Genomic DNA, 14,289 nt, shown 5'->3' with positions numbered 1-14,289 from the left:
CCTTCCCGCACGCACGGAGACTTTAGAAACATCCTCTCTCCCTGCGGTTCCTTCTCCGGGGTGGGGTGGGGGCGTGCAGAAGGCGGCTGCACCCAGATTTCGCGCCCGCACAGCGACCAGCCTCTGGCCCTGACACAGACAGCGGGTTCGTGCCCGCGCAGCGCAGCGGGTCTACGCCGCGCTCCGCCTTCCAGGAGCCCCGCTCGCCCGCGGGCGAAGGCCGGCGGCGGAGTTCCGGGCGCGGGGCGCGGGGCGCTCCATTCACGGCCCTCGCTCCCCCTGGGCTTTCTCTCCGCTCCGGCGGGTCCGACTCTGACGTCCGTCTCCTGGATACCAGGCGGCCAATCGCCTGCGCCTCAGGGGCCGCGCGTGGCCAATCAGGCGCCGTTGCTACCTGCGAGTAATATTTTTAGCTGCGAGGGACGCCCCGCGGCGTCCGGCGTAGCTCGCAGTGCTGCTCCGCGGCCGGTCCTGACAAGCCGCCTGCCCGTCCCCCGTGGGTCCCGCTCTCGCCCCGCGCCCTAGGTTTCCGCACCTACGTCCACCGAAAGCCCTGCGGAACGCGCCGTGTTTATTCCGTGCACCTGTTAACGCCCTTGCCATGCACACACGCACACGGATACATACGCAGCTTGGCACGGCGTCGCCACCCCCTCGCCACCGAGGGGCCCTGGGAGTGACAGGTGCGCCTTCTTACGGCCTCAGGCCACCCCCAGCTCCGGGCCGCTGCGGGTCGCCCGGGGAGGCCTGACGCGGGACGGCGGAGGCGGTTAAACTGTCACCTGGGCGGAAGGCCTCCCGTCCCCACCCCCAGCCCGGCGGCTTTGGGTTCTGCAGTTGCCACTCCGCCGGTGGCAGTTGGCCTAGGCCCGGAGGTGATTAATATTCAATGAACCGAGCGCACGAGTCCCGGTCCCCGTCTGGACTCCCTCGGCGTGGGCCAGAGGTCGACTTGGTAGCTCATCCACCAGAGGGATTTTCCTCGGTCACAGTCCCGCTCGGGCCTGTGCGCATTTCCTGCACCCGAGCCCTCGCTCTCGAGGTCCCGGGCCGTCCGCCCCGTTCCCCCTGCCGCTTCGCCACCTGCTTCGCTCCCCTCCCCCTGCCTCCCGGCGCTCTCGGCTGCGTCCGAGCGTCAGCGGCCCTGCCCCACCCCTTTCTACCCTCTCTGACACGTCTCTCCTCCAATCCCCGTCTAAGTTTCCTCTTGGTCCCGCCCACAGCCCCCTCCAGACTGTCAGCTCATTGGCCATTCTGGGGCCCGAGGAGGTGTGGCCTTCCCCCACCCGGACCGTTCGCCGCCCGACGGGACATGGGCAGGCGGGACTTGGCCAATGGCGTCGAGGGGTAGGGGCAGGGGTGGAGCGAGCCGGCGAGAGTCCGGGGTGCTGGACGGGGAGGGCGGGGAATGGTTACGCCGCCCCGAAGCTGTGTGACGCGGGCGGGCGCGCGCACCCCCACGGAGGGGATTGGGGGCAGGGAGAAGAATATAAAACGAGAGGCGGGGCGCGCGCCGCGGCAGAAGGAGCGAAGCTCTGGCCCGGCGCGGAGTGGGCGCTCTACGGGGACGCTGGGCCGGGGCACCGGGCTGTGTGGAGAAGTGAGCGCGCTCGCCTGACCCCCGTCCCCGCCACCCCGAGCCAGAAGCCGCGAGCTCCTGAGGCCCGCCCGAGGCCTGCGTCCTCCGTCCGGCGGCGGCGGCGGCGACGTCTTGCATTCGGCCGACTCGCCGCGCCCGCGCCCCCGCCCTGCCGCCCCTGCTGCCCTCCCGGCCGCCGGTCTGTGGTGGACGCAGCCCCGCAGCAGCCCGTAAGTATCGGCGAGGCGGCGGGCGGCAGGGAGACCGGAGCCCGGCCCGGGGCGCCGAAGGAGGGGCTGCAGCGTCGTCGGGCCCCGGGCCGGGGTGGGGGCGGGGGGCTCGGGGACGGCGGCTTCGCGGCCGTGGGCGCGGACGGACAGCTCCCGGGACCCGACGGGAGCGGCTCCGGACGCCCGGCCCCGAGGCGTCGGGCTCGGCGGGGGCCCGGGGCGAGCCGCCGGGATCGGGGGTTGGGACTCCCGGGAGGGGCGGCGAGCTCGCGGGCAACGCTGGGGGTGCGAGGGGCCGGTGGCCGCCGAGGCCGAAAATGGTGCCGGGGAGCCGGTGCTCCCCGGGCCCTGGCCGGGTCCCAGGAGCCTCGGGCGGGGGGCGGGGGCGGGGAGAGGCGGGTCAGGTTACGGCGGGGGGGAGGGGAGCGGCTGACCGGCGGCGCCGGACCTGCCCGGTGCCCGGTGCCCGGCCGCGGGAGCTGGCCTTTCCCCTTCCCGTGGCCTTCGTCGTCGTCGTCCCCTTCCTCCTCCTCCTCCTCCTCCCCGGGAGCTCGTACTCTTCCTCCTCCTCCTCCACCTCCCGCTGCTGTAGCTGCCGCCGTAGCGCTGGGGCTCCGGGCGCTGTGAGCAGAAATCTAATGAGAACTGGCTGTTTATGTAATTCTCCACACTCCCGTGTTCAGGCGCCGCCTGAAAACTACCTTCCGCCCAGCCCGAATGCGCTCGGCGGCACCTTCCAGCCTTCGAGCCTGATCAGCCGCCTCTGCCCGCACTCGGGCGTGGGGCTCGGAAAGTGCGGGTCGTTCGGGCGCAGCCGGGGGCTCCCTTCCCTTTGTCACCGCGAGCAGGGGGAAAACGGAAGCAGGGACACCAGCTGGGTCTCTGCACGACCTTTCCCATCCATCTCCGTGTACACACAGGTCTCCTTTGCAAATATCTGGTGTTTGCCCTTGATCTTTCCTTATCCCCACCCAGTGCTGACCCAGCAAGCGTGTAAAGGTCGACCTTATCATACGTGCCTCATGGCTGTTCTCTTGTCCTGAGAGGCTGGGAGGCGCTTTTCAAAATCAGAATAAAACTCCAGCCCTGCAGAGTCGTCGGTAGCGTGTTCCGAAATCCATTGTTGCTCCCGTGCAGTGCCAGAGAAGCACTTGCTTTGCACTCGCTGTCCAAGAGGTGTTTCCAGAGGTAGAGAGGCGCGCCGCCAGCCAGGCTCGGGTGTGTGCCTGCCTCAGTATAGCCAGCCCCCGTCCTCGCAGGCGATTTAGTGCGGGCTTGTCGTTGACTAGGATGACAGATTCATTCGGCCTATGGTCCCTTTAATTTTAGCATCATGTACTTTGAGTTTTCCTGGCGTCTCAAGTTTCCACGTTTACCGATGGTGCAGATTAAACAGTCTCACCAGATAGAACTGAGATAGGATTCACTTCCAAGTCGGTGAATAGCGCTAACAATTAACGATCAACTTCTACCAGTGGCATATGTGTGGGGGCTGGGGGTGAGTGAGTGGGAATGCGGAATTGAATTTCCAGTTAATATTTTTGTGAGAATTTGGAGGAAGGGGAAGGGGAAAAAAAAAAAAGGTATTCTGTAGATACTTTTCTTAGAGCTCTACTCAGTAAATAATTCTTTTGAAGAATATTTATTTCAACTATAAATTTACATCTTCCCCTGAGATTTTGAGCCTTAAGAAACAGTTTTCTATTGTATGTTGGTTTCGTGTGGGTTGTGTTTTTCAGGCTGTCTAGCCTATGAGGCATTTTTAAAAAGTGAAATTCCGGGGGGATAGAGTAAAGGTCATGGGACTTGACGTTGCACGTCTCTTACTTGGACATATCTGCTTTTGTTTTGTTTTCCGTAAAGGACCAGAGCGCCGAAGGTGAAGGATAATCTTCTAAAACCAGCACTTTGAATGAAAATTTGTTTCTCTGCCACACATTGAACGCCTTTTTTTTTGTTTTTGTGGGAGAGTTGAAACAAACCTAATTTTGTGGCATAGCAGCTATGCAGCTTGAAATCCAAGTAGCACTCAATTTTATTATTTCATATTTGTACAATAAGCTTCCCAGGAGACGTGTCAACATTTTCGGTGAAGAGCTCGAGAGACTTCTTAAGAAGAAATATGAAGGGCACTGGTATCCTGAAAAGCCATACAGAGGATCAGGGTTTAGATGTATACACATAGGGGAGAAAGTGGACCCAGTGATTGAACAGGCGTCCAAAGAGAGTGGTCTGGACATTGACGATGTGCGTGGCAATCTGCCACAGGACCTTAGTGTTTGGATCGACCCGTTTGAGGTTTCCTACCAAATTGGTGAAAAGGGACCCGTGAAGGTACTTTATGTGGATGATAATAATGAAAACGGATGTGAGTTGGATAAGGAGATCAAAAACAGCTTTAACCCAGAGGCCCAGGTTTTTATGCCCATAAGTGACCCCGCCTCGTCGGTGTCCAGCTCCCCATCGCCTCCCTTTGGTCACTCTGCTGCTGTAAGCCCTACCTTCATGCCCCGGTCCACTCAGCCTTTAACCTTTACCACTGCCACTTTTGCTGCCACCAAGTTCGGCTCTACCAAAATGAAGAATAGTGGTCGAAGCAACAAGGTTGCACGCACTTCTCCTATCAACCTCGGCTTGAATGTGAATGACCTCCTGAAGCAGAAAGCCATCTCTTCCTCAGTGCACTCTCTGTACGGGCTGGGCCTGGGCAGCCAGCAGCAGCCGCAGCAGCCACAGCAGCCGGCCCAGCCGCCACCGCCGCCGCCGCCGCCGCCGCAGCAGCAGCAGCACAAAACCTCTGCGCTTTCTCCTAATGCCAAGGAATTTATTTTTCCTAATATGCAGGGTCAAAGTAGTAGTACCAATGGAATGTTCCCAGGTGACAACCCCCTTAACCTCAGCCCTCTCCAGTACAGCAATGCCTTTGATGTGTTTGCGGCCTATGGAGGCCTCAACGAGAAGTCTTTTGTAGATGGCTTGAATTTTAGCTTAAATAACATGCAGTATTCTAACCAGCAATTCCAGCCTGTTATGGCTAACTAAAAAAAAAAAAAGGAAGAAAGAAAAAAAAATGTATCGTACAAATTAAAATGCTCGGGCCCAAGGGGGGTTTTTTTTCACCTCCTTGAGATTTTTTTTTTTAAGCTTATAGTAAGGATACATTCAAGCTTGGTTACAAAAATAAAACATGCATCATTTTTCATTTGCCAACCAAGCACAAAGTTATTTTATACTGACTGTATATTTTAAAGTATACTCTCAGATATGGCCTCTTACAGTATTTAAGATATAGCAAGGACATGGCTGATTTTTTTTTTATAAAAAATTGGCACTAATAAGTGGGTTTATTGGTCTTTTCTAATTGTATAATTTAATTTAGTACAAAGTTTGTAAAATATCAGAGGATATATATATTGTTTCTACGACATGGTATTGCATTTATATCTTTTTACTACAGTGATCTGTGACAGCAGCAGCTTCATGTTGTATTTTTTTTACTGAAATTGTAAAATATCCATCTTAAAGACATCAACTATTCTAAAAATTGTGTACAGGATATTCCTTTAGTGGTGGAATTAAAATGTACGAATATTTGCTTTTTCAAAAAAATGTATTTTCTGTTAAAGGTTTAAAGATTTTTGCTATATATTATGGAAGAAAATGTAATCGTAAATATTAATTTTGTACCTATATTGTGCAATACTTGAAAAAAACGGTATAAAAGTATTTTGAGTCAGTGTCTTACATGTTAAGAGGGACTGAAATAGTTTATATTAAGTTTGTATTAAAATTCTTTAAAATTAAAAATGCCTCTTGTCATTTTTTCTTAAGCCTTTGCAAAAGATCTCCCTCTGGAGTTACGCTGTAAATGCTAATGACGGGGGAAGGCCTGACTCAAGGAATCACAGAAATAATGGAAAGCAGTGGCTGCCGCAGTGCCGCGCAGAAGTGTCCTGGCAGAATTAACTCCGCCGGACCCGTGCTTGGGACAGCTTGCTTTTTTGACGAAGCCTCTTCAGGCCACCTTTGTCTTTCCATGATGAGGATGGCATATGCAGGCCGTTCAGCCATATGTTCTAGCACGTTTTCAAAGGAGGTATCACACGGACATCTCGGTCAGGTGATCAGAGGAATTTCACTTGTGTAATCTGGGAGAATTTGTTTGAATGTGTGGAGAAAAATCATTGGATTGGTTTTCTGTTTTTGCATGGGCGATGAGTAAGTGATACTTTCTTGGACAGAACTGCTGACCCAACTTTAAAAGAAGATTTAGATCTGTTTACTAATCCTCATGCTTAAAGCTCTGTCATTGTGTGTAGTTAGAATGTATGGCCAAAATTATTCACAGTTCAATATAGATTGCTAGATGGTAGCCTTTATGTTCATTTTCCCAGCTAAAAGTTTACAAGTGGGTATCCAGCTTGCCGATTTGGGGGGTGGGGAGGTTTGAAAGGTCAGTTCATGTGTCAAATCGTGGTGGCTTGGTGAGGATAGTTTTTTAAAGCGGTGACAAGAAGTTGGAAGAAACTAAAATGATGAGTCATTTCACTATTTAAATGCCCATTGATAGTGGTGTTGACACAGCATTGGTAAGAAAATGGTCTTAACACTGGAAACTTCCCTGTGCTTTTATACTAAGAAACCAGCCCTGAATTGCCAGTGAAATAAATTTTGATCTTAAATGAGTTTTTTGGACACCAGTCTACAAAAGCCTTTTGTCACTTACCCATGCGGTTTAGAGCAATACAGAGTTTTAAGGAAACAAGCGTTGGATGTAATAAGAGTTTGGCTCTTCCGTTGGCTCCATGGTGAGGCCTTTGTCCTTCAGGGGACAGAATGAGGCTATGAAGAAGTATTGGGAAACAGTGGACCTGCAGAGACCTGGCCGGCCAGCACTTAGCAGTTACGCACTTTTGGTGCCATGAAGTTTGAAAGCTGTCGGAGCAATCAGCAAGGGTTTTAAGCACTAGCTTGTGCTGGAGAGTGATGAGGTTCTAGCCTGGGAAAAAACTAAGTGAAGAAAGAATTACGGAAACTGAAAATCAGAAGGCAATTAGCATATAAACAATAGCATTTGTAACAGTCTGGAACGTGAACATAAATTCCCATTTTAATGATCGCGCTTCGTGATACGTATTTTGACGAACGTCTTGGAAAAATTGCATTTTGGGACATGTTGGTTCGGCACTTGAGAAGGGTTGAATTTTATCTTGATTGTTTTCATAAAAACTAGTTTGAGCTTAGTGTCTTCATAATTTTTTAAAGAATGAAGAAAGACCTTGTGTGTGCCCTTTTGCTCTTTAGGAATGGAAGGTTTTTAAATGTAAAGGGTGTTTTTGTCTAAGACATCTTTACGGTTCTCCCCCCACAGTTTTGGTGCTCTGAAGGCTTTGTTGACAGTTTGAAGAAGTGATTATTGTCAGGACTTTCCCTTCCATGGACTCCTGTAACCACAGAGGCTGTAGCACCCCCTGAATATCCTGCCTTGGCCAAAACGCTGCCTTGCAGGTCTCACAGCTCACCAGTGAGTGAGGAAAATGACACCAAGTAGCTTGCCAAGTTCAGTTCTTGTCTTTGCTGTGTGTGCTTAATTTTTTCTAAAGTCAGGTGCATTGTGAAGTCTTTGCATAGCTTCCCTTCTAACAGATGGCTAATACAGGCTTTCAGGCCAAATGCTGCCTTTTCGACAGTGACAGTTCTTATTTAATACTGTGACCAGTTCGCCTTTGAAGGGAAAGCTAAGAGGCCTGGGAGGTTAGCATGTCTTTCTAATGTATGTTGGTGTCAATGTCAGTCATTTCGGTGCTGGCATTTTGCTTGGGTGAACTGATCTGACTGAATCTAACCTTCAGGACTTGGGTGATTTTTAAAATAAGCCACTGCAATGTAAAGAAAATAAAGTGTGCCTCTTTGGGCATCATTAAGCTGATGAAGTAAAATGCTGTTTGGAGGCCTTCCCACACCCTTTTTCTTCCCCTACACAAAGAGAAAATTGCATGGGCATGGTACATCAACTAGCTGTCCTTACTTGACAGGAGTGCTTGCTGACAAGAAGGGCAAGAACAGGTAAGCCCTGTTAGAGGACACGGTTGTGGGGTGGTCATTGTTGAATTGAAACTATTGTTGTTGAGGTATGCCACCCGGTGGTGCTTAATCAGCGTGACCCAGGAGGTCATGTGAGGTCAGAGCTACTTCAGGTTTTGTGGTATTTGGGGAAGAGAACTGTCTTCTGTTTAAAAGATCTAAGATCAATATCTGTGTGCATACAGCTGGAAGATTGTGCACTTGGGTGCGTTATGGTCGTTTTTAAAGACGTTCTAAATCGTGCCATTAACAAACACTCATACACCACTGCACTCACTGTGGCAGGTGCAGCTTTACCCCAGTTTATGGGGGTTGGGGTGGGGGTGGTGACAGGCACCGAAAGCTTGCCTCACCCAGGGTTGCAGGCCAGGGAGTGGCCAAGGGCATTCAGATTGGTGGTGGTTCTGATCTGAAGTCGGGCATAGGAAGGCGTTTTTACTGTGTGAGCCAGTATGTGTTGAGTCGGGTCTGTTGGGAGTGGATGGTGTTAAATATGCCCAGAAGTCATAGTGATGTTTTGAGAGCCTGTTATGTCCATTGGCCATAAAGTAATCAGAGGCTATCTGTAAATGTTTTTAGAAACAAAGTTACCTCAGTGCTCTGATTTTGTTGCTTTTCTTAACTGGCTCATGTAAGTCACTTTTCTCAGTCGAGAACCTCTGGATGAGTCTTTAAGGACTTCAGTGCCCTGCCTCAGTGAAATTTTAACTGCTGGCCCCTGTGACTGTTTTCACACATGTTCTTTATCTCTGCTCACTGATAAACACTCCAAAAAAAAAAAAGGCCAGGTGACTTACAAAATGGTATTCAGGTGTGTGTTTCTAGTACCCATGACTTTTTTTTTATTTTGAATTTTTGATTAAAGTAATACTTGCACACTTTCAAGGGAGTACAGTGCAATATTTCATTACATACACACATCACAGACCAACCATCTGCTTTGTTTTTAAATTACTTTGGAAAGCTTTCTTAAGCAAACCTTTGTAATTCTCAATTTCTATATGAACAGGTGTTGTGATGGATGCTCTCTTTGCTTCAATTTTAAAACACGAAGGAAACAAAATGACCTCCCATTTCAAACTTGTTCTGAAAGCCCTTCTTGAAAATACCAAAATGTATTTTGGTTTAAAATAAACCTGGTCACATTTTAAAAGCATAAGTAAGCTGTCATAGATGAACTTACATAGTCTGTATTATCGCTGTTAGTTCTGAACGTGTTTACACTGCCGAGGACACGGAAGACCCCCCTTTTGGGTGGGCTCAGGAGAATTCCCATAGCTTCTACATGGACTAACTCCTGATGTACCGAGTTGCCTGCTACATAGACTTTTGCGTCAGTGAGAATTTGATCTGCTGAGCCCTGAGATGGGCTTTGAGGGTTTTGTTTGAGCTAAAAGTCTTATTGTTAGTGGAATTTGACTTCTAAGTCATAAATTTCTAACCATTTCTCAATATTTGAGTTTTAAGATTTTAGAAAACTTGTTTTTTATAGACAGTCTGTTGATAAGAACTTTGAGATGATGTCACAGCTGGACAAACCTTAGAAGAAAACCTTCATCCAGGGGATATTCGTGTCTACAGGCTATTTGAAAGTTCGGGCCTGATTCCTTGCTGAATCCTTTTAGTCATTTGATGCAGACAGCTCAGTGTATTCAATTGCAAAATGGGTACAATCAATGATATCAGTCAATTAATATATAGAGTATATGTCCTTAGGTGCTCTTGGTATTTAGAAGCCATGAAATTCAGAATTTTAGCCATGTTTGCTGCCCTTTGAAATCAGCAAAGTAAATGAAAACCGGAACTGTCCTTCTGTGTCAATGTTTTGTTGCCTAGTGAGTTCTTTGCATCGATTCTAGTAATAGCCTAAAAGCTATTCCGTTTGTGTTTAATAAATATCATGGAGTTGTATTTCTAATTTTGAGGCACTGAAGGAAACCAGGATCTGAGATCCTTTTCCACACACTTGGAAACTTGACTTAAGCCCAGGGTACTAGTTTGCATTCTTCATAGAAGCAACCAGAAATGTTGCTAAATTCAAATGTCTATACTCTTGAGAAAAATATAAAAGTAGTTCACATTTAAACAGTATTGGCTCAGGAATAGCAGTAGTTAAAATGTAGGCTCTGATGGGTTTGTCATGTGGATAACGGTGCTAGCTTTATTTTAGTGCAGGTAGAAAAGAAGAGGAGGTTTGCTTTGCAGAAGGGAAAAACATTGAAGACTTGGAAGGAAAAACACATTCCGTCTGGTGTTATGAGTACTTACTTCACTGATAAAATATGACCAGTGTGCAGAACAGAGAACAGGTGTAAAATATTTTTAGACAAACCTTGGCATATACCGTAGGTCGCATCCCTTCTGTCTCTATACTCCTCAAGTGTTCAGAAATAATTGCAGAAAAATCACATCGACAAAGTGAGCTAGACGTTGTGTGAGTGTAGGGAGGGGTGTGTGTGTGTGTGTGTGTGTTGCACTGAATGCTAAAGTCAAGCATAAACTTCCTTCCCAGCCATCAGGTTGCAGCTATTTTTAGACGCTGGTTCTTCACATGCCCTTCTGCAGCTCTTGAGGTCTCTCTTCTCCTTCCTTAGTAAAATGAGAGAGCTACAAAAATGTGGCACCGTAGACTCTTGGGTTGTGTGTCCTCCTAAAACCAGATTCTGACTTAAAATGATTTCATGCTTCCGTGACAGGCAGGGACATGGTTAGCGTTAGCGTGGTCATCTAGTAATCAGGTGGGCGCTGATGACTGCTGGATACTGACAAAGGAATAGGATCGGTGTCATGTCAGTAAGGTTTAGGAGCGCAGTCACAGCTATTGTCCCTATCCTGCCATTGTTCAGTCCTTCCCAGGCATGGTCCTTTTTTCTTTGTTTCTATTTTGCACCAAACACAAGTACTCCTTTCAGATGGCTTTTCCTTATCACCCCTACCAATCATCAATAGTCACTTCTAGTAAGGGTGAAGGTTGGGCTTTGTTTTGTTTTATAATAAACAAGCCTGTCCTTTTGGTTTGGTTCTAATTATCCAGATTTGCCTACGCCCTCAGAGCTGTCTTCCCAAAAAGAGCCCCCTTGGTTTTGGCAACTGCCAGCAGTCCTGAAGGTCTACACCTTCCTAGTCCCAGGACACGTGACGGGGGCCCCCCAGCATTTCGATGTGATGTGTGAGAGCTGCAGTCCCTGGGCAGTGTTCCTAGAAACCGGGGTGTCACAGAGGCTAAGACTTGGTCTTCCCACAGCTGTGATGGATTTTACCTGGGGAAATTTCATCTTTCTGAATCTTACAGACGATTAGAAGAAAGGAAGCAAACCCTTTGTTGTTGTTGTTTGGTAACTTAGGAAGAAACATTTTTTTGGAAGAAGACCCCTGTTTATTATCTGAACCACAAAAGGTCAAGGAATATTTTGGGTTTGTGTAGAGGGCAGATGAGAGAGATGGAGGCAAGGTCTTATCTCCCCAGCAGGGTCCGGCTGAGAAGGATGGGCAGCAGGCAGAAGGGGGCTCGGTGTGTGTCTTTTATCTCTGCCCTTGCTGGGGTTCTGGGGAAGTCAGAAGAGTAAGAGGAGAGGGTCTGTGCACACTGCTTGGGGAACTCACCCTGGGGATCAGCTTCCCTTGGAGGCTGGGCAGAAGTTCTGAGGTTTGGGACGAGTACCTCTAGCCAGGCACACGGGTTCCTGCTGGCCACGTGTCTTCCAGATTCTCCAGGAGGGTAGGTAGCTGCTGCCCTGCTGTACGTGTTATCTGTTTGGAGAGTGAGAATTTTGATGCTATCATAAAGTCTTAGGGGGTCCAGAGAGAGTGAGGCAGCCTCAAAGGCTCAGTAATAATAGCCAACATTTGGATAGCATTTACTCTGCACTAGATATTATTCTAAGCACTTAGACATTTTAGATCTTTTCCACTTCCTACCAGCCCTCTGAAGCTTGCCCTGTTTCCCCCATTTACAAAGAAATAGAGGCAGAGAGCCGGCAACAGCCACAGCCGATGGACCTGGGACCTGAACTGTGGGAGTCTGATCCCCAAGTCCATGATCCTCACCCATCCTGGTGACCTCATGAGGTAGATTTGGTAAGAGAACCACACAGGGTTACTTAGGAGCAGTCGCCCGAAATGCAGGCTCTGCCAAGTTTCTCTCTGCACACCCAGCAGGATCCTTACGTGGTGTTTGCTCAGCAGCCGCGAACCCAATTTTCATACCAACCTTTCGCGGGCACAATTGGGAAAGGGCCGCCTGTTGCAAGAATACAATGGAGTCAGATGTGAGTTTGAGGCCACGTGCCAGTCTTATTGACCCACATCACTGCTGCTGGCTGGATGAGCAGTCTTCTAAGAAGTAACCACAGGAGTTCACCTCGTGAAGTCTTTGGTCCTAGCCTTTGCTAGTAACTTGTGATAGCTAAAGAGTGGTTTTGGCTCAAGTGGCTGCTCTGGGCTCAGGTTCCGCTCTTGTCTGTGAGGATCCAGGCCCTCGTGTCCATCCACTCAGCACATTCATTGAGCATCTGCTGGGCTGCGAACTGGCAGCAGTGTATGTAGCCCGTTAGAACCTTCTAGAAGCTCAGGATATGGCCGAAAGGTGATGCACAAAGCTCAGATAATCCCAAAACACAAGGAAGTGTCGAGATCTGAGACCAGGCCTGACTGTGGGGGTTGAGATCTGGCAGCAATGTGGCCTTGAAGAACTGGTGACACACTCATTGGAAGGCCTGGGCTCCCTCAGGTTCCCAGCTCCAGCGAGGAGCCGCCCGACAGGGGAAACGCTCCATCGAGCGTGTCCACAGCGGGAAGGATGTGTGTGGCAGAAGCACAGCGGGCAGCAGGAGCAGCAGCTCTGCCGCCAGCCCATTGCTCCTGGGAGAAGCTGCCTTTGCATTCGGACATTTGCATTTATTTTTTCCCCACTGTTCCAAGCTTTGTGTGGAAACATTATGATAGAGCGATGGCTTAAAACTTCTTCATTCATCAGGGAAAGGTGGGGAAGACAGGGAAAGAAGTGGTGGGAGGGAGGGAGGGAGAGAGGGAGGGGTCAGTTTGTGTAGGAGGACAACTGATGCCTGTCTTCATAGAGGTTCAGTTTCATGCTTATCCTAGACACCTCCTCAGACCAGAAGCTCCCTCTAGGGGCCATCACATTCGTTTTCTACCTTTGGAGACAAAAGCTCCTTTTGGCTTTGTGATGTCAGGGTTCACAGCAGGTACCACCCTTCCAGAAGCTGGTGTCAGTGGAAAGTGTGTGTTCACTGCAGAAGCTGAGACACTCCCAGGTCAGCCCCACCCTACCCCCCCCCCCCCCGGCTGTAGTAACATGCCTTCGCCGAGTTCACCTGTTCCATTTTCCAGTTTGGCTTTTTGGATGCTTGCAGTCTCTTCCAGTGTGAGCATCAATCAGAGAATGAGGCTTTGTGTCGATCACAACCAGAAATCAACTGCCCCAAGTCATTTTCCCCGTGGGCCACTTCCCCTGGGTCCGACCTTCTGCAGTGCTGAGCACTCTGTCATCCACTGAAAATACCGCCCCAAGCTGGCCAAGCTCCTGCATGCGCCCCAGGCTGCTGCGAGAGGCATCAGCGAACACCAGTCCTGCTTTTGTGCAGGAGACACCAGTGTCTGCTCCAGACCGCCGGGCGGCGTCACCAGCGGGCCGTTTTCTCTTTCATCCTGTTGCCCTTCACAGTAGCCTCTCACAGTACCTCGAGGTGAGGAGTGAGAGCTGAGCCCTGCACCCTGGAGGTCCCCAAGTCTACCTAGAAGACCACACTTTATCTGTGTGGGCCCCTGTCTGTCCCGGCCTCCCGTCTTCTCCAGCCACCCTCGTCCTGCATTCTTCCCAGGTCAGCAGGGGAACCTGCATCTGCTCTCACCCCGGTCTCTCTTGGTTCCTGGTCAAACACGCAGCAGCCACTGTCCCCTCTGGAAGAGTACTATGGGGACTGTTATTATCCCATTTTATAGATGGAGATACTGAGGCACAGAGAGGTTAAATTACCCCCAAGCCACACAGCCAGTATTTGAACCCAGGAGATCTGACTCAGAAGCCCATATGCTTCCATTACTTCACCCTTTTCTCACTGTCACCCACCCTGAACATGAAGGGGATTTGAGGACCCTGAGGCCTAAAATATTTGGGTCCTCCTTTTAAAGGCTGATGTGATGCAATTCTAGCAGCAGTGAGCGCCAACCAAATAATCCTTAGACTTTTCGTCAGCACTCGCATGCAAGATTACAGCTCTGGCACAGGTGCCTCTGCAGAGCTGTTGAGTAACCGGCCTGTTGTCTGATACCTGGAAGGTAGCAGTGTGATGAGCGCATCTTCACCTGAGCTCATGCCTGTTGGTACAAGGGCTGTGTGTGCTAATTTGCTTATCTCTTTAGGAATTCCAGGGTACT

The 14,289-nt window shown here is 49.9% G+C and overlaps 1 protein-coding gene across 1 annotated transcript; it reads left to right on the top strand.

Annotated features, from left to right (window-relative positions):
* The first annotated feature begins 1,516 nt into the window (after window positions 1–1,516).
* TOB1 (transducer of ERBB2, 1) lies at window positions 1,517–5,535 on the top strand. The gene is made up of 2 exons (XM_062216852.1): window positions 1,517–1,809; window positions 3,673–5,535. Exon 2 carries the CDS (start codon window positions 3,814–3,816, stop codon window positions 4,849–4,851), a length of 1,038 nt encoding a protein of 345 aa, XP_062072836.1. The 5' UTR covers window positions 1,517–1,809; window positions 3,673–3,813; the 3' UTR covers window positions 4,852–5,535.
* The last annotated feature ends 8,754 nt before the right edge of the window (window positions 5,536–14,289 follow it).

This window comes from Lepus europaeus, chromosome 18 (genome assembly GCF_033115175.1).
Source record: "Lepus europaeus isolate LE1 chromosome 18, mLepTim1.pri, whole genome shotgun sequence".
Classification (NCBI taxonomy): domain Eukaryota; kingdom Metazoa; phylum Chordata; class Mammalia; order Lagomorpha; family Leporidae; genus Lepus; species Lepus europaeus.
The sequence above is the reverse complement of the archived record's forward strand: the minus strand, read 5'-3'. Positions and strand labels throughout refer to the sequence as shown.

Coding starts and splice junctions, on each gene's coding strand:
- TOB1 (XM_062216852.1), top strand. CDS start 3,814: ATGCAGCTTGAAATCCAAGTAGCACTCAATTTTATTATTTCATATTTG.